This window comes from Lepisosteus platostomus, chromosome 20 (genome assembly GCF_059453375.1).
Source record: "Lepisosteus platostomus isolate fLepPlt1 chromosome 20, fLepPlt1.hap1, whole genome shotgun sequence".
Classification (NCBI taxonomy): Eukaryota; Metazoa; Chordata; class Actinopteri; order Semionotiformes; family Lepisosteidae; genus Lepisosteus; species Lepisosteus platostomus.
In genome coordinates this window covers 8,100,541-8,119,702 of record NC_142630.1, presented here as the reverse complement: position 1 = coordinate 8,119,702, position 19,162 = coordinate 8,100,541, and the positions used below count along the sequence as shown (strand labels likewise).

The window sequence follows — 19,162 nt, the reverse complement described above, 5'->3', positions numbered from 1 at the left end:
GCGTGATTCTTTCAATGGTACATGTGTTCGTTTCCTTAGAATGCTGCTTGGATCTGCTGTCATATAGCTGTGCATTACTCTAATCCTTATTGCTGATCTTCTCACAAAAGCTACAGCGACGGTTCTATTTTTACCACTTGTCTGAAGTGTAGCCAATTTGAGTTTTGTAAGCTTTTTCTGTCCCCTGTAAATGACCCTAATCTGCAGAATGGTGTAGAACAGAAAAACACGATTTAAAAATAAAGATAAAGTTGGTGATTGTAGATTTTTATCTCCATAGGAGGCTAAGGGTTGGAATCATTCTCTGACAACAGGGAAAGAAATTAATTAATGAGAAGATTTGTGATGCATAACTGTCTGCAATCCCAGTGAGATTCTAGTACCAATATTGTGATTTGTCTGAAAGTGTTATGTTCAACTAAGAGCGGTTAAATGTTTAATGTTAAATGTCCTAGCATATTTTCAGTACTAGAGCACTGGTACTGAAAACAGTTAAAAATGCTGCCATACATATCATCTGTGCTCCATATGGTGCCTTTCTCCATTAATGCTTAAACTATTAAGATCTTCACCTTATTCTTAAAGAATCAAGCTCATGAGTATTGGGTAACCTAAGCGCACTGACCCAGTGGCATCAGGGCCTTTATTTCATTCCAATACTGTCCTCCTGCCAAGCTCTTGCTCTAAGCATCCTTAAAGAAGACTTGAGCAACTTGAAATCCACCTGCAAGTAAGGGTAGACTGCATGAGCTCGGGATGGCGACGGGTCGTGAGGCGTCTCCTGTGACATCACTGGTCGCTGGTCCCTGTGCCAGGCTCCCTATCAAAGCAATTTGTGTCATCAGAGATGTAGAGCTGCTGACTGCCTCTTCTGGGTGAATACGGTGGGCCTTCTTTTTGAAAAGGCTGTGTTCCTTGTACTAAATGTCAAAGTTAGGCTTCTTTCTTATACGTTTTAAGCAGAGTATGTGTTGGTTGTTGTGCGTTGTCAACTTTGACAGAGATGAATTGTAAGAACAGTCCTGTTTTCTTCTTTAAAGAAATTGAACTATCATACTTGCAGGTAGCAAAACTGTAAAAATTAAATACAAATTAGAAAATGCTGTGTCTGATGTGGTTAGTGATAAAATAAAGACGGAGGTGTTTATGTTGAGATATTTACATCTTCTAAATTTAAAGTGGTTAGAAATGCAGACAAAATGCTAGGATATATAATTGAAGTGTAGGATTTTAATAAAGTATTGTTAAAATTATATAATGCACCAATATGGCCACACATGGTATATAAAAGCTGCCAGTCCAGAAATGAGCAACCAGATAGGTTAAGGCTTAAGGGAGTATTCTAAACTGACAGGCTGAAAGAATTGGAACTTTGTAGTCTTGAACAGAAATGGCTATGAGTGAACCTGGAGTGATTTGGTGATACTCTCTGTTCACAGTTTTGCAGTGAATTTAATCACAAATCGATTTGACAACATTGTTGAAAATTTTTACATTTCAGTGCTTCGTTAGCACTTCAGTATAAAAACTGCGGCATGAATTAGGAGTGTATCCTACATTTGTCCTTCAAGACGTTCAGACTCAGAGTGCAGGCTGGCGTGCATAACGTGAGATAAGAAGGCTTCTTGTTAATCTCGTTGAAGTACTTTTCAAGGGCAAAAAGTTTTGCTCAAGTGCAAATGGACAGTGTGGCAGAGTGCCCTGTGGGCCAGACCGGAGGGTGCAGTGACAATGTGGCTGCCACTAGTGGCCGCCTTCGAGACTTGCCCATTGTTGCTGTTTCATTTACACAGGGTGCCCAGCCACAGTTGTTATAGGGGAAGAAACCTTAGCATACAGGCTGCAGCTACATTTAAATGTGAGTGATTGTGATGGGCCTTGTCAGTATTAGTTCATCTGATACTTCCTCTGTTGTTTTTTGTGCATATGTGACAGTTTTTAGAAATGGGGGATAGAGGGGGAAGTGGTGGCTCTGTGGCTAAGGATCCGTGCCTGTGACTGGAAGGTTGCCGGTTCAAATCCCACAGCTGGCAGAGGAATCCTACTCTATTGGGCCCCTGAGCAAGGCCCTTAGCCCCAGCTGCTGTACAATGGCTGACCCTGCACTCTGACCACAGGCTTCTCTTTCCCTATCTGTGTCTGTGTGTCTCATGGAGAGCAACCTGGGGAATGCGAAAAGATTCCTAGTGCAAGAAATTGTCTAGGGCTAATAAAGTGATCTTATCCTATAGGGGATTCTCCTTTACCACAGTGTTGACAAACAACCCTCTCCTCCCTCCCCCATATTTGTGTTCTTAAATTCAAATGCATAGCAGTATTCAGTTTTCCAGTGCTTATTGCAGAGATCGACTTTGAGGATAACAGGTGTGACAGGTAACAGGTTTAGTGCAAACACCTTGAATGTTTGTTTGGAAAAAGCTGCTGGAGGAGAACGACACAGGCTTGTCGGACAAGCGGGTAGGTTGTGATGTACTTGGGGAGTAAGGTCAGAGTGTGCTTTGCCGCAGATCATCTGGAAGTGGAGCAGGAAATTCCCTAGACAGACAACCGGGGACACATCTTCCTACGTGCCAGTAGCACTCGCTTCTCGCCTAAGTGTTTTTTTCAAAGACTATAAGACCCCAGAACCAAAATACGAGTGGCTTGGCATCTGTATGGGTGTGTGGGATGTTAGGGCTGTCCTGTCGGCTTCCTGCTCTTCTCCTGCGCTGTCTGTGACAGGCTAGTACTCACCCTCTCCACTTTCCCAGCAACACGCTGCCCTGCGATGGAGGATAGGCTCAGGACACTGCAGCAGCAGGTCTGCGTCCCCCCGAGCTGCACAGTCAGGCCAGCTGCCTTGGCGTCAAGACTGTGGGGCAGGGCCTTCAGCAAGGGGGAGCTGAAGAAGGAGACAAGGCTATCGATTAGCCGCTTGTCGTTTGTTGTTAGATAAGGTTGTTCTTTGTTAGATTTTCAATCAATACAAAGTCAAAGTGGCTTATTGTTCACTTTGCAGTTCCTGCAGTTATAAACACCGAAAGCCCAGGGGGTCTCACTCCACGTTTGTTTTATGAAAGCACAATTCAGAACTGAGAATTAGAAGAAAAAAAAACATTTAATGCTTCGAGCTTCCGTGTATCTCAGCCACCTTCAGAGGCATTATTCAAGGTGTCCTTGAGCTTCCTTATGTATAAAGGCTTGGCAACAGAACCCTTCAGTGATAATTAGCCAGAAATCAGGTCATTTAATATAAGCATGACAAAATCCCGATTTGTTCTTCAGCTTGACTGATGCATCTGGGTTAGCATATTGCCACAATACTGCCAAGTTATACTTTATTTGAAAGGCTTATTAAATTGTGCTTTGTTTTTGAAAAGCATTAAGTGTTGCTGCTTTAGAAAAGGGCATGTCAGCTTGTATCTTGGAGAACACCTGGTCCAACATCATTTCCTGCACAGAGTGCACTGTATAGACATTCATTCAAAACATACTTCTTTTTAAATATCAGAGTCGCTCGGAGAAGAGATCACAATCCCTTTACTTTCTTTAGTGCTTATTATGACGGAAGCTGGCCATCTATCTCATGGACAAGTCATTTTGGGCAGAGATGAAAATGTGTTGTGTTACTATTGTAACTTATTCTTAAGTACTATATCGGAAAGGCACTGGAGTGGAAAATATTTTCTGAATATAGGTTTTCTGCAGGTGTCCGATAGTGGGATGGAATGCAAATGTATAATGAATGCAAATAATCACCCCACAGAGAAAAGCTGTGTGGGCTGACCAGACCTGTGTTCCCTTTGCCTTCACAGAGAAGCCCCTGAATGCCGACCAGCTGGAGCGCACTCTTCTCAAAGGTGTGTTCAGCGTGCGCAAGGGCAAGACGCAGCTCCACAAGTGGGCGGAGAGGCAGGTCATCCTCTGCGGCACCTGCCTCATCGTGGCCTCCGTCAAGGACAGCCTCACGGGGAAAATGCACATCCTGCCTCTCGTGGGGGGGAAGGTAAGGGAGTTAACCCAATCCAAGGCAGCACTTCCAGGAGCTAATTCCCAGTCAACTGCCATGAGAGAATAGGGAGGTGAAGGAGGCCTGTTCTGAGAGCAGAAGACATGTTTATGACTGACTATGTCATGCTGCACATTGGTGGTGGTGGAGGGGAGTCCCTGTCATTACCTGTAAAGCGCTTTGAGTTGAGTGTCCAGAAAAGCGCTATATAAGTGCAAGCAATTTTTTTTATTACTTTGCATCCAAAAAATTTAGCCTGATGTTGTTGTTCATAAACTAGGGACCAGTTTTGACTGCTGATGGACTGTACGGATTGTTATTGATGGAAAAGAGTGAATGGTTTCTTGCAAGCCCCTGAGGCAAAGAGGAATTCCTAGGACTGTTGTTGCAGTTTCCTAGTGAACGCCTGCCGCAGAGCTCAGAGCTGAGCAACTGTCGCGCGAGTTGGCGTTGGCACGTTGTGTGCACCAAATCACGTTTGATTTCTACAGATTGTGATGTACAGACGAATAAAGAATGGAAAGGTACATAAACGTAATGTTGAGGTGGATATAGATATGAGTGAAAGTGATGACAAGGACTCACAACAGGAGCAGATCTGCGAATGTCTGCCCAGATAGTGGTGTGTTGAGGGGTATTGAAAGTGGTGTGTAGGTGAGTGTGGGTTATTGAGAGTGATGTGTTGTGGAGAGTGGGTTATTGAGAGTGGGGAGTAGGATAATGTGGGAGAAGCTCACTGTGACAGCTGTGTTTCCTGCAGGTGGAGGAGGTGAAGCGCCGCCAGCACTGCCTCATGTTCAGCTCGGCGGGACCTCAGGCTCAGACCTACTTCGTCAACTTTGACACTCTGGCGGACTACCAGAGGTGGCATCGACAGGCTTCCAAAGTGAGCATTGCCTCTCTGTGTTGTGTCAGTCATGGCAGATCGCAGTAACCAACCTGAGTCTGGTGGGTTCTGGTGAGATCAAGTTAGAATGTGGCTTTTAAAGTAACACAAATAATAAAGATATAATTTTATTTATAACACCAAAAAACCTCCAAGGTGCTGTATAATAGTACATCTGTACAGAATATACATGAAAAAAGTAAAAAGGAAGCTGTGAAAATACAGTAGACTGAAAAGAGCACAACTAAAGTATATAGTTTTTGAGTGACTTTTGTAAATATTGACTAGCAGTCTCTAATGGATTCCTCAGACTGAGTGCTGCACAACACTACTCTGTTACTTATAATGTAGAACCTGGATCTCACTGAAGAAAGAATGCCTGAATCAGCAGATATCACGTTAAGAACATTAGGAAGGTTGCAAATAAGAGGAACCCTTCAGCATATCTCACTCATTTGCTTGTTTAGTAGATAAGTTAATGTAAAGGTTAGTCCAGATGATTCTTAAAAGAGTTTAAACTTCCACAACCTGTCTGGAAAGCCTATTCCAGATACACACAGCTCTTCATGTAACTATTACATCATAGGAGACTATTCTGTGTCCTAAATCAATTTTCTATCTCTTGCCCTAGACTGAAAAAAATAACTCTCTTAACTTATGAAATACCTTTTTTTTGTGCTGTGGGGAACGAAACTGAGCACAACATTCAAAATGAGGTCTTACTAGTGAGTTATATAGCTCAAGCCTGGCTTCACCTGATTTAAATTTCTCGCTTTTTGCTCTGGACCTTGTCGTTAGTTTTACTTTTTTATTGCTGCGCCACACTCAGTCTTGATGAGAACGAAGAAGAATCTAGATAAACACTCAGATCACTTTCTTTTCCCACAGCTCTGAATCACTGCTGCGGTATGTAAAATGTAGACTCCTACTTCCTCTGTAGATTACCTTACATTTGTCAATATTCGATTTGTCATCTTTCTGCCCTCTCCATGATGTTGTCTTTTTTTTAAATTCCCTTGACGCTATTTTGTTTTCCCCACCCCTTATTTTTATTTTAAAATTTAGAATCCCTGATTATTTTTGTTTTACCCACCAGATTTGTAATAAATTGAGTGATTTACACGTCCCAAACCTTGTGACCGCACACGGGGGAGAGTGAGGCCGTGTAGGCAGACTCCTCCAACCCACCCCTCATCCAGCCACTTGTCTTTTAACACATCACAGCTACCACGCCCCCCAGTGGTTAAGCAGAGACTGGAAAAGAGAGGCTCCCCTCAACAACAGCACTGCAGTCCTACAAGCACCTGGGAGGCTGCATAGTCCCTCTGTTTAGTATTATTGCAAATCTAACTAGTTTGCTGGCTATACATCAGTTACATATATCAGGATCAACATCAGGCCTACAATGGATTCCTGCTGGACAAGTTTAAAGAACACTCTCAATGTGACAGTGTGTTCAGTGTACTGTACATAGAAGGGGAGTTCTGCGTTGGGTTTTAATGAGCTGGCTGCAGAATACTGACATAGTAGCTTCCACATCTAACCTATTGTATATCCAAAAGGGCCTCTTTAAGTGATGAATGAAATAGTTCTTTCCTGTAAGTAAAGCATTGTTAAAAGCTTTTTATGTTCTAAAGCAGGGGTTCGGGGTGTCCTGTTCTGATTCTGGAGGCCCTCAGCTTCTGATTTTGTTCCCAGCGCAACTCTGTTACACAATAGAATCTTTAATTGAATTTAATAACAGGATTCATTTGAGTTATCTGATTGTGTTCAGCTCTTAAATAAGTTTAGGATTGCCTTCTAACTCTTGCATTTCATAAGTAACCATACAGGTTTGGACAGATTTGATTTAGTAACAAGATTTTGGAGCCAGAAAAGGTTTGCACATGTTCCGATCAAGCAACTTGTTAGTTCAGTTAAGGCTTCAATTAAGAACTAGGTTCCAGGACTAGGACTGGGAAGCCCTGTTCTAAAGAACTGAAACTTGATTTTGCTATGCTTTGTTTTCTGTGATGCCACGACAGGAAGTTACCCGTTGATGCAACACATAATTATTCCAGCCCATTCTTCCATTCTGACCCCTTTGTCCATCAGTTCTAGAAATGTGGCTGTTTGTGATTGCATCTGCTCTTTGCTAACAGTTTCACACTGCGCCCAGTCTGTGTGCCTTTTCGTGTCAACCCCCTGTGCACTGACCCTTGCTATCTGGGTGGGGGACTTGAGAGTGAGGCTTGGGTTCCCAGCTCAGCTTTGATTAAACCAACTTATCACAAGGAGCATCGCCGTGTGGAAGAGGTCGTGCTCCAGTGGGACCAGCAAAGCGTCTCTTTCTCATTGCTCATCTCCCCCTTCTCTAATTAACACTCACTCTTGCTCCATGTAGCCGTTGCAGTTAGGCAACCATGCAGAATGGCGGATCAGATTGGTCAGATGGAGGCATGTGGAAATGTCTGGGTGTGGAAATGAGATTTTATTCTCTAAATGGTGTGCTGAAAGGTCCTGTATTGCAGGGGCACCGATGGGGGGGGTGAGAGAAAGGGAACGAGAAAAGAAAAACAGAATCGTGGTGGGTCTCATGCCAGGCTGGGCACAATGTTGTCCTTGTGTGTTTGGTTGTTTGATTCCCTGTGCCTTTCTGCTGCCAGGGGGTGATGGACACATGCCAGGAAGTAACAGAGTCTGCTTGCCTGGGCACTGCATCTAATGGGCACTTCCACAGAGAGCCCTGCTTGCATCCTACAGCATTGTACAGTCTGAAGGCTTCAGGCTGCTTGATGGGTTTTTAATCATAAAAGCAGCCTTTTAAAGCAAGCCAGGAGGACATCATTCTAAAGTGCCAGAAATGTTGCATCAGGAGGTTTTTTTTCTGTATGGAGTTGCTGTTCTTTGCCTCTGCCCCCTCCCCCCCACCCCCTCTTTTCCAGGACAGAAGAACTCAAGCAGAATAGATGCAAAGCAATAATAGGGATTGCACTGGATTGCACTCTCTCTCACGGGTTTTCTCATCATTGGTGCAAAGCCTCCCCTGTTTTATCGCCCCATAGTTCTGGATTCTTCTGAATTAATGCCCTGGCTTTTGCGATCAACCCTTTGATCTGGAGTCATGTACAGCCGGTAACAGCTATTCGTAAGAAGCACCTGAGGGGAGATATCAAAGAACATGGATTAATGTAACTGCTGCTTTTCTCTGCACTGAAAGACAGGGCAGTCTCACTTTAAAGGACATACAGATTGCCTCAACAGAAGTGCACTAGTTTTTCGGTGTATGTTTTTATGCTACAGTCTCTTTATCAGGTCAATGTGTTCCTGGTATTGCCTTTATACTGGACACTGCAGTGTCGCCCTATTAAATGGCACTGCTACATATGCAAAATATCTTGCAAAATAATCAGAACATTAACATTTACCTTTAAATTCTGTTAACTCTTCTTTGTGACACTTTAGTGTATGTTTTACCTCTAGATTATGCAGGCCTTATTGTATCAGTATAAAATGAGTATGAGTAGTATGTTTTACACGTACCTCTGTTAGACAGCAGCCGATGACAGATACAGTATGCTTCTGCCCCCTGCTATTGACATATTTCCAGTCTGAAGCCCCTGGATGGTTTGACTCAGCAGAATCCAGTAATTCCGTTCTTTTCAGACCAGATAAGATATATATACAGACCCATTATCAAGTGATTTTTTTTCCAAACTACATCATTTTTAAGAGGGATTGTAAATTGCTGATTTATTTTCAATTGTGATGCAACACTAAACACAGTGGAAAAGAAAGGTTTTTTTTTTCTTAACTGCATTGAGTCAATGTAGATTAACCAATTGTACCGACTATATCAGTTTGAATATATCAAAGTGTACTGAATATATCAGTTTACAGAATATAACAGAATGTGAAAAGACAAATTCCTAATGCAAGAAATTGTATATGGCTAATAAAGTGATCTTATCTTATCTTATATACAGAATATTTCCGTGATAATAAACAGAAATTGTTTGGACTGCTTAAGTCCTTGTGTGGAACAATGGATAAACCTAATTATTAGTCATGCCTATTTTTGTCTCACACAATTGATAGTCAGCCATGTCGCTTTCAGAATCTGAGTGAAATTCCAAGTAGATTGTCTAGGAATTCTCAGGTGCTGGAATGTGTAGCCCTGTTAGAAGTAATGTAAGCCTGTTGAGTCGGGCATTATCGGCCTCCTTATAATCAAAAGTTTAAATATTAACCGGGTTTGACTTTGATCAGTTGCGTATTGAGGTCAGATGGTGCAGGCATTTAAATCCTGCCGTCTGCAGTTGATTAAAGGGCTTTTTTGTGTACAGTTGCCACTGTTACTGTAATTGCATAGGATTATAATACATTTGTGTGGGTGTGTGCGAGGAAAGGAACGGAAAGCTTAGACACATATAGAGTAGAGTATAGCAGCGGTTCTAAGAAAATAAAGTTGTAAAAAAAAGTATGCGGAAAGTACTTTGAATAGTTCAGTGCTTTTACATTTTCCAATAAAATTCATTTCCGTATGAGAGAACCAGTATAAATGTTTACTGCAGTGTATTGTTATAAGAGCGCATTAAATGTCCAGTAAAATACAGGGGTAAAATCAATGTAAAGCTCAGAGAGATGTGCCAGAGTGTGAGACAGCCATGGAAAACAAACTGCATCTATTGTACAAACATGGTAAAAGTGGAATTATACCATGTGGTTTACCATGGTACATGTTTGGAAGGCATTTTACAGTGTTTTTTGTTACTGTATTGTAGAGCGTCTAGTTTTGAGTTTTCCTTTTATAATTAACATTCGCATGCATTTTCCGAGTGGCTTTATACACTCTTAAGTGTCTTATGTTAAGGTCATGCTGATTAGTGGACCCCAGGAGACTGAAACTGCTTAGATCTCTCAGTCGTTGCCTCACCAGGAAGTGTTCCAACTTGTTGTCCCAAGGGAAGGCCGAAACAAGAGTAACAGTGCCTGCCCCCTCTGAAAATCAAGCGTGTGACGGCGCTCTGAATGTAGGGCTCTCTCCTTGTTCACCTACAGTAGCGTTAACCCTGAACGCGTGTCCTGACTTTGTTGCAGGTGGTGTCGCAAACGGTCAGTCTGGTGGACCTGTCCTGCTACAGCCTGGAGGAGGTTCCAGTGTACCTCTTTTACAGCCAAGACATCACGCACTTCAACCTGCGCCACAACTTCCTGAGGCTAGAGGGTCCTGGGGGCCTTCACAGTCTCAACAGGTAAGAGCTACTGTCCCCCTCTCAGTGGGAGCTTCTAATATCCTGTGTGTCAGGATATTCTGATCGGATTTTTGTTGTAAAAAGCTAGCAATCATGGTTGAAGACTACAAGACTGTTCTGTAAGTCAAAATAGTTATGCTTTGTTAGATGACACAACGGTGTTGGCGGAAGAAATGTGGTGATTTTGCGTGAGTGCTGACAGGGTTAAGGAAAAGGGGAAAGATGTTCCTTAAAGGGGAGGAGAGTGCCTCTGTGCTCTGGGAAACCTGGAAGAAAGGGAGGGTGTTTACACATCATTCCCCCGCTGCCAGCCTCATCCGTATATTTAGTAACGCTCCGTCACGTTCTCGGCAGAGCAGGGAATCCAGGAAAAGGGCTTGAAAGAGGGAGAGGGAAGCAGGCTGATGAGATCCAGTGTGTGCCAAAGCAGACAGCCACCTCTGACCCTCTTGAACATGAGACAGAATGATATGGATTCACTGACTGCATTGTAGTGAGCAAAGTCCACCTGCAACATAATTGCATGTCAATTGCCTTTTATTCTGTAGACGTTTGCTTTTTTTCATTACTTGATAATTTATCGACTCCCAGTAAACAGTTTACAGTGCAACTAATTATAAACCTATGGTGAATAGATTTAAATCACATTTATTAGCCAAGATTTGCTAGAATTACTTATATCAGATTCCCTTTATTTATCTCTATATATTTTTGTATTATGATCTTCTAGTTATATTATAAACTAACTGTCCTAATGCACTACTTATTATATAATTTTAATGACTGGAGTGAAATGGGGAATTACTGATGCGCAGTGGTTGGCATTGCTCCCTCGCAGTGTTGGGCCCTTCGTTCAATTCCTGTTCTTTTTGCTGTTTGTGTCTTCTCCCCAAGTCTTTGTTGGTTTTTGCTGGATGCTCTGGTTTTCCCCAAAGGTCAAAGGTTAATTGGGCTTTGGGAAAACTGGCCCTGGTGCGAGTGCACGTGTCTCTGTGTGTCCTGCGGTGGACCGGGGGGACGTTCCGTCCAGGGTGTGCCCTGTCAGGCTGGGATAGGGCTCCAGCTCCACCCTGTATTAGATAAAGCAGTGAGACAATGGATGGATTTCTTTTGAGACTTATGTGATGAAAATTGTCCTGGAAGCTGAACCAGGCTTTATTAACTTATCCAGAAAGATAGGAAAGTTAGAAAAAAATACTTTATTGTATTTGTGTTATTATTTATACCATTTAATTGTTTTTATTATTCAGCCTTTTAACTCTAAATCATGTTGTTTCACTGCAGTGAAGTATCCTGGGTAAAAGTTTTTATAATTTTTACTTACTTTAAAGGATAGTTCTTATTTCTTAATATACTGTATATGTTTCTATGTACGTTACAATTATTTCTCTGTTCTAGCACGTGTTTCACTACTTTCTATTCTATCGACTACTTATACTGAAGTGTCCAGGGACAAACATGAACATTGTTACACAAGGCTGACAAGCCTCTCAGCAAATTACTGTACATTCAGGTTCAGGTAATTAGAATTATTGTTCCTGTGAGGAAGGAAGCTTGGACAAGACTAACTTCAACTATGTGAGCTTTCAGAACTTTACATGTGTGACCTAGGTCATTATTTTGCAACCTGTTTTGGTTAGATAATCTTAGTCATTCATCCATGATGGAAATACATTTCTCTGTGGAAACATCAAGAGCTCAAAGTAATGAGAAGACAAAAGCAACCTGAGGGAATATGAGAGGATTCATTTGCATTTGGAATTACATAAGGAATGGAAACGTAAAAATGTTCTTTGTATACTGATATACAATGAAAAATGCTGAAAATGATGAAAAATTGCTGAACGTGGACATTTACATTGTTGTACATTGTTCTTAACATTTAAAATCAATGGCATTTATTGTTTGAGTAGTATTTTTCCTTAGGATAACATAATACTGAGCTCAAGTCATGCTATTTCATAAAACCCCTAGGTGCTCAGTATTTGGTATTTGAGTTGTGTTAATATTGCCAAAATAAGCTGATTAAGAATCTGTGTAAATTCTCACGTTTCAGACTGAAAATCTGTCATGATCGTGGATTTGTAGCTTTTGTTATTGCTGTATTCAAAGGCACTGGCTCTGTGGGTGCTTGAGCCCTGATACACAGGAGGGGGGGGTGCTGGGTGCCCACTGGAGAATGTACTGGACACACTGTGTGACTCAGTAAAGGCATTTGCCCTGTGACCCAGGCATTGTAGGTTCGAGCCCGGGTCATGTCACTAGCGGACTGCGACCAGGATTCCCAGAGAGGTGGCGGACAGTTGGCTGGGTTCTGCCGAGGGTGGTGGTGGGGTGTTAGTCATCCGTGGCCCTTGGCAAACAAGGCAACCCTTGGGCCCTCTGAGGCTCTGGCAGGTTTGCGCTGCTATAGGCAAGAGCCGTAACGCTTCTCCGATGGGTGCTGAAGCTCAAAACTGGAGATTTCAAAATTGGATCGGTACAACAAAATCAAAAATGAACCTAAACTTTTTTGGGGAAAAATTCTGTATGAGTAAACATTCAGGGACTCATGATTCAGAAAATCCTTTAACTAACACAAGAACAGCGAAGGATATGATTATGCTGTGTTTGATGGCTGAAGATCTCCTGGCGGCTTTTAGCGACCAGTCATTGAAAGGAGTGTGTCTGTGAGAGGAGTTGCCGAGAGATTGAGATGTTCTGCTTCAGCAGTCAGGACCATCACATCCATCTGCCCCATCAATCGCAGACCGCAGTGGCTACAGCTGAAGGGTTAGAAAGAAATGACCTTCAGCAGACTGACTGTAGCTTGCCGTGATCTGCATGTGTAACAGCCAGCCGGCTGCATCTGCACGGGACGAGCTGTGGGTCGTCCCACAGCAGTCAGTCCAGGGCTGATCAGGCCTGTGTGTCAGAGCCCCTAGGATTGTGTTTGTAACTCTGGGAGTAATACCCCAAGTGAACCTGATAGAGTTTTTTTTTTTGACAGTGTGTTACATTCCATACTGAAAACTCGGCATGATTCTGGAATTTTGTATGGCTATGTTCATAGACACTGACTCCGTGGGAGCTTGGGCCCTGAAATATACCGGGGGGAGAGGGAAGGGGAGCTTAGTTTCTTCCAGGAAATACATTGGATGCTGAGCACTCTCGCGATCACATGTGAAGTTCTACGGACGTGTTGTTTATGTGCCTTCAGTACAATTCAGATCTTATGGTATACACCCATGTCAGTTATCCTGTACCACTATCATGCCCTGACCCTGTAGTTTATTCTGTATAGAATACCCCCCTTTAACCCCCTAGCTTCCAGCTGGAACCATGTCACACTGAACAGTTTTGTAGCATTAAAGATAAATAATAATAAGGAGAAGACTTTTTTGAGTACAGACGTTGTTAGAAGTGCCTTACCCAACAGAAGGACACTGTAAATGGTAAAGAAGAAAGAGAGAAAAAATACAATTAAAAAGGCTTTCAGTGATCATTTAGGATACATACATTTTCTTCTTTCTCACTGTTAAAAACTTCAAAACAAGCATACCCAAGTATCAGTATAAATTGATGCACAAAAAATACATATTTTCCATTCAATATTTTATTAACCTGAAGTTCTGCATTGGAAAAAAAAACAGGATGATAAGGAAAGATTTCAATGCGCTTGAAATACCCAACATAACTGAAAGATGCAATTGGGCTGTAAGTGTTTGAATGGGATGGGGCGTTCATGACAGTTCTGATTACACAGCAGGTGAGCTGTGATTGGTGCGAGATATTAAATACCAGTTTTGTTGTTGTCTAGGTTTTCACAGTTAAAGAGCTTAAACATCTCTCACAACCGACTGGGCTTCTTCCCAGAGAGCATATGTGAGATCCTAACACTGACGGAGCTCAACCTGTCCTGCAATGGTATTCATTCAGTCCCGGTCCAGATAGGCAACCTGCAGGGGTAAGTAAGACATCTACTACTTTTAGAGTAAGCTCTTAGTTTTTGATAATATTAATTGGAATCTAGGGACAAATTTCCTTTTAACAGGCTGAATACGCTTTTCACTTTTTTGTCTGATACAATACTTTTTAGCTACAAATACTGTACTTGACACATGTTCCTGCCCCTTTCAGTGCTGACCGAAGGGTTTATTCCTACTTTTTTCATATTAAGGTTCAGTTAATTAAAACCCTAATTGTTACGTATTTGCATCCAATGTATAAATCTTATTTGTTTTAATGTTTGTGACACTCAGCACTGGCAGTTCTACTTATGATGAGTGTTCATGATGTATGGATATTTCGATAGCCAAGCCTGTTTACTCTTAAGGACAGGTTTAAGGGCTTTGAAAAGAGTGAGAGGGATTAGAGAAAAATACGTCTGTGCAGTGGATGAGAAATTCAGCCTTTCTTTTTGCTCAGTCTGCAGACACTGGCTTTGGATGGGAATTATTTGAGCTCTCTGCCGGAAGAGCTGGGTGGGCTGTCACAGCTCTGTAGCCTGGGGCTTTCCTTCAATGACTTCTGCCAGATCCCTGCTGTGCTGGAGAAGCTGAGTGGTGTTGACAGGCTGGCCATGGCCGGCAACCAAGTGGAGTTACTGGACCTGGGGACCCTCGGCAGAATGAGCCACCTCAAGCACATTGACCTGCGGTGAGGGAGACCTGTCACGTCTTATCCCAATGGATTCTGGGAAAATACAGTGTCTTGTGCCGGAGGGAGTTTAACATTCTAAAGCCAGCGTCGCACAACAGGACTCGACTTCTAGTCAGAGAGAATGTCAAATTTAATGACTGCAGTTCCTGAATCTCGCTACCTTTTCTGTCCTAGAGGTGTCAAATTATACAACTGGGAATTGCAGGGGGTGACTAATTGCACGATTCCCTCACGACTGTTCACCACGGTTTCAAATCTCGTGCTCTCGACAGCTCACTGTGTTTTTCTTACGATTATGTAAATGAAGGCTACAACCGAAAATCCTAGGAAAAGTTGTGTAGTGTGACGCCGGCATAAGTTATTACTGGATCTGACAGGAACTTAAATGATGGAGAGCAAAAATCTTAAGAGCCGAGATACAGAGCTCATCCAAGAATTATTTCATTTTGATGATGTATCATTAAATGTACAGAAAATGTATTTTTTGTAATAATGCTGAGTCACACGCTGGCCTTGCCATTATTGCTTCAGACTTGGGTACTGCATTCCTTTCTAGGCTGTATTCCATGTGGACATTGCATGTTCTGTCTGTGTTTGTGTGGGTTTCCTCTGGTTTCTTTCACGTCCCAGAGACATGCTGGCAGAGTTTGATCGGCTATTTCAAATTGTCAAGGGGTGAGAGCTGTCATACAGTAGGCACTCACTCCCACCTTGTGAACTGCACTTCTGAGATGAGCTCTGGGTTGCAGCAACCATCACCAGGAAAAGCAGCTGTGTGATTTTTGTAAACAGTGACAAAATACTTATGATCAGTGTGGTATCAGGTTGGTTAAGGAAGCATTTTGTCAAAAATGTAGAAAAGTGCATCATCGTTATCTTTGAGTTAATGACAGAAGCAATTAAAGATTGCCTCGAAAGTCATGTAGCACATTCACATGCCTCCTCCCATCTCAGGTGTGGTGAGTTGTATGGTGCAAAGCTGTATAAAGCAGTAAGCACAGTGGCTCATCATAGCTTTCCCCATCAGGCTGAATGGGCTGCACTTGGTGGTGAGTGAGGGGCTGGAGGCACTGAAGCAGGTCACACATATGGACCTTCGGGACAACTGTCTCTCTGAGCTGGACCTCAGCTCTGCTGGATGCCTGGAGATGCTGCAGTGCCAGAGGAACCGCCTGGGGGTGCTCACGCTCAGTGGCTTCACCCTACGATCACTCTACGCTAGCGCCAACTGTAAGTCACTGCTTGTGCTACTGCTCTGCCAGAAAGCAGACATCTTGAAGGTTCTTGAGCTGACAGCTGGGACAATTCCACAAGCATGGGACATCACTGCCTAGAATACGGCATGTGGTGTACTTGTACAGCTTGTGCGCTTTGCCCTGCACTCAAATCAGTCATTTGATTGTAGATGTGCATCAACCTACATTGTCTACTACTCCATTAGTAAACTTTAATCCCATTATACAGTATATGTTGGTGTGTTTATCAGGTCAAGTTGATATAAAGCCTAGTAGGACAACTGACATAATCTGTCAAACCCTCCTTACAATATTATTTAAATCTCATTTAATAACTTTCTACCACATTACTGCTGTCACTCACTACCCAGAAAGGTTAATAGAAACTAAGTATAGCCATATTTAGATTAACCATTTAAAATGCTTTTAAAAAGAATGCCAGATTAGCTGAAGAGTGACGTCGGAAAACGTATTTATCAAAAAAAGTATATTTATTGAATTCATCCACTTTGTTCCGGTGGATCTAATTCAACAGCTGTGTGATTTATCCCATGCAGGCCTGACCGCTGTGAATATTTACCCAGTTCCAAATCAACTGACGCATCTTGATCTCTCTCAGTGAGTGCCTGTTTTTGATTATTTTTATAGGTCTTCTATGGATTCTCAATTCTCAGTTCACGCCATTGGGCACAAGAGTCGGGGGCCATATGTTTGTATATCTTCCAGAAAACTGTGTAGGCAGTGTAGATGAAATCCTGTCCTCAAGAGCTAGTCTCAAGCAGGTGTGGAATGCATCAATGTTGAAATAACAGGCAAAATGTTCAATAACATCCAAAAGTTTTCTGATGTAAGTTCTCAGATCATTATAGAGAAAGTTTTTTCTGGACTCAGTTTGCAAGTGGTGGCATGCTATTTTTATCTATAAAGAGTATTTAAGTTTTGCATGGCCCTTTCTCAGCCAAAATGTCTAAAAGCCTTTTACTGTGTGCAGAAACCTGTTAGAGTACTTGCCTGACTGGGTGTGCGATACCAGGAAAATAGAGGTGTTGGATGTCAGCTATAACCTGCTCTCTGAATTGCCTTCCAGGTGAGTGTTCCTCTCTTTTCCGTTTGTCAGAGTGGCTGTGTTAAATCTGTCAATTTTTTGGTCCAAACAAAGTTCATTTACAAGTGTGTGGACAACTATGACTTGATGAAGAGACCCAAGACATTAAAGCAAATACACAGAAGTACACTAATTCAAAGAATGGGTATCGGTAGACTTTAAGGCAGCTTTTCAGTTCTGTCACATCAGTGTTGATTACATATATGTATTTGCTGAAAAGAATCTGTAGAGTGTTAAAGAAACCTTCAGAAAGAAATCCAAATACACAAGTAACATTCTCACGGGAGATAACCTATTGTAGTGGACCATTATGCTCATTGGTTAACTTTATTCTACCTTAGCATCTAACAGTTTTATATTATCAAAGAAAGCATTTTTTCAAATGTTACCGTACTATATTTTTAGCATTCTACCGGTAATTTATCAAGTTCTGTTTGATGAGTCAGCCTTATTCGGGAAACGAATGAAGCAGTGTCAGCATGAAAAGAACAGAAATAACTGCAAACAGCAGTTCATCTGCAAGACGAACAAAGATTTCCTCTTCCCAGCCAAAATGAAGGCACTTGCTGAACTTGCTGGCCTTATATCCCATTTGTGTAACGATCAACAGCATTACCGTAAAGAGTAATCTGTGCATTTTGCTAGACGCAGACATTCCATGAATTTGTTTATATTTTGTTTCATATGACGTTTCTGAAATTCTTGTTCCCACAGAATTAGCTGCAAGTCCAGTTATTCTATCCGGTTAATTGATTTGAGTAAATTGCGTGCCGGTTCATGTATGTTTGTACGTATGTTGGTGTGGACAATGGAACATAGAGTTTGGCTTTAGTAACACTTCCTTAATGAAACACAGCTTCATGAAAGAACAGTTATGCAGTGGGATGTCTTGGGCTTTCTTCCTCCTGCTAGGCTTCTCAGCAGCCTGAGCCTGAGGAAGCTGCTGGCAGGCAACAATCGGCTAAACATCCTGCCTGACCTCCTTGACCACATCCCTCTGGAAGCCCTCGACCTCCAGCACAACAAGTTGGGCGAGCTCCCAGAAAGCCTCTTCTACAAGGCCTTAAAGTAGGTCACCCTCCTCCCCTGACAGGTGTTTAGATCACCACCACCAGGGCTCCCTGGGGCTGTGTCTGGATGTTCGGATTTAAGAGTCCCGTTTTAACTCCTTCAAGGAACTTGGCTTTGTTTTAACAAAAGTAACATTTTTAGGCCGAGGGAGTGCTAAACAAGTACAGTCATATTTTAGATCTTGAAGTTCAGTGTCATTATCATTATTGTTTTCAGTGCTGTAAGATGATGCTACACATGATGGTCTAATTGTCCACCTCCTAAGAATACTCTCCATATCCTACCTAATATATCACAATCTGTCATGAAGCACTTGTGCTTCTGATGTAGAGCACTTAACAGTTGGTCTGTTACAGCAACTAATTATCTTGCTGTAAAATGTATTTCCGCTACGAAGCTCTTTTTACAATAAGTGTTTTTGAATGGCTGTTACTAGTTGATTTATATGCATTGATGCTTCACTTCTGTACCTTGAAACAGTAGCTGTTTTTATGAGAGGTCTCTTCCTCCTTAGCCTGAGGTACCTGAATGTATCAGCCAACTCCCTGGAGACTATTCCCCCCAGCAGCCAATCAGAGGAGAGCCTCAGCACCCTCCAGGAGCTCTTCCTCACAGGAAACAACCTGACTGAGCACTGCGCCGCCCTGCTGGTTGGACACCAGAATCTTCGAGTGTTGCACATTGCTTACAACCAGCTACAGTCCTTTCCAGCCAGGTAGGGAGCAGGAGTAACTGTGCTTTTGCCAAAGTAATAGTCAGTTTCACCTTAGGCTGGCTCAAAGGTAGATTATTTTTTACAAGTCTCCAATAATTAAAGGTTTTTACAGGGTCGTAGTAAATGTCTGTAATGGACATGTACTCTTGTAAGTATAACCCCATGCTGCACAATGTTAGAGGTGTAAAGCTCAGACCGCTGATGATTTTGAACTATATGCAGTCTCTGTGACAAGGTTAAATATGATTTTACTGTTTTTCTAATATTAACACAAGGTGAGAGCTGTT

The 19,162-nt window shown here is 42.3% G+C and overlaps 1 protein-coding gene across 1 annotated transcript in view; it reads left to right on the top strand.

Annotated features, from left to right (window-relative positions):
- The window catches only part of phlpp2 (PH domain and leucine rich repeat protein phosphatase 2), a 47,181-nt gene that overhangs the window by 15,943 nt on the left and 12,076 nt on the right, over positions 1-19,162 (top strand). Inside the window, exons 4-13 of the mRNA XM_088613942.1 lie at positions 3,795-3,985; positions 4,749-4,874; positions 9,954-10,108; positions 13,908-14,054; positions 14,516-14,746; positions 15,777-15,979; positions 16,542-16,602; positions 16,976-17,071; positions 18,002-18,157; positions 18,675-18,875. Coding sequence (XP_088470068.1) covers positions 3,795-3,985; positions 4,749-4,874; positions 9,954-10,108; positions 13,908-14,054; positions 14,516-14,746; positions 15,777-15,979; positions 16,542-16,602; positions 16,976-17,071; positions 18,002-18,157; positions 18,675-18,875 — 1,567 coding nt within the window. The remainder of the gene's footprint in view (positions 1-3,794; positions 3,986-4,748; positions 4,875-9,953; positions 10,109-13,907; positions 14,055-14,515; positions 14,747-15,776; positions 15,980-16,541; positions 16,603-16,975; positions 17,072-18,001; positions 18,158-18,674; positions 18,876-19,162) is intronic.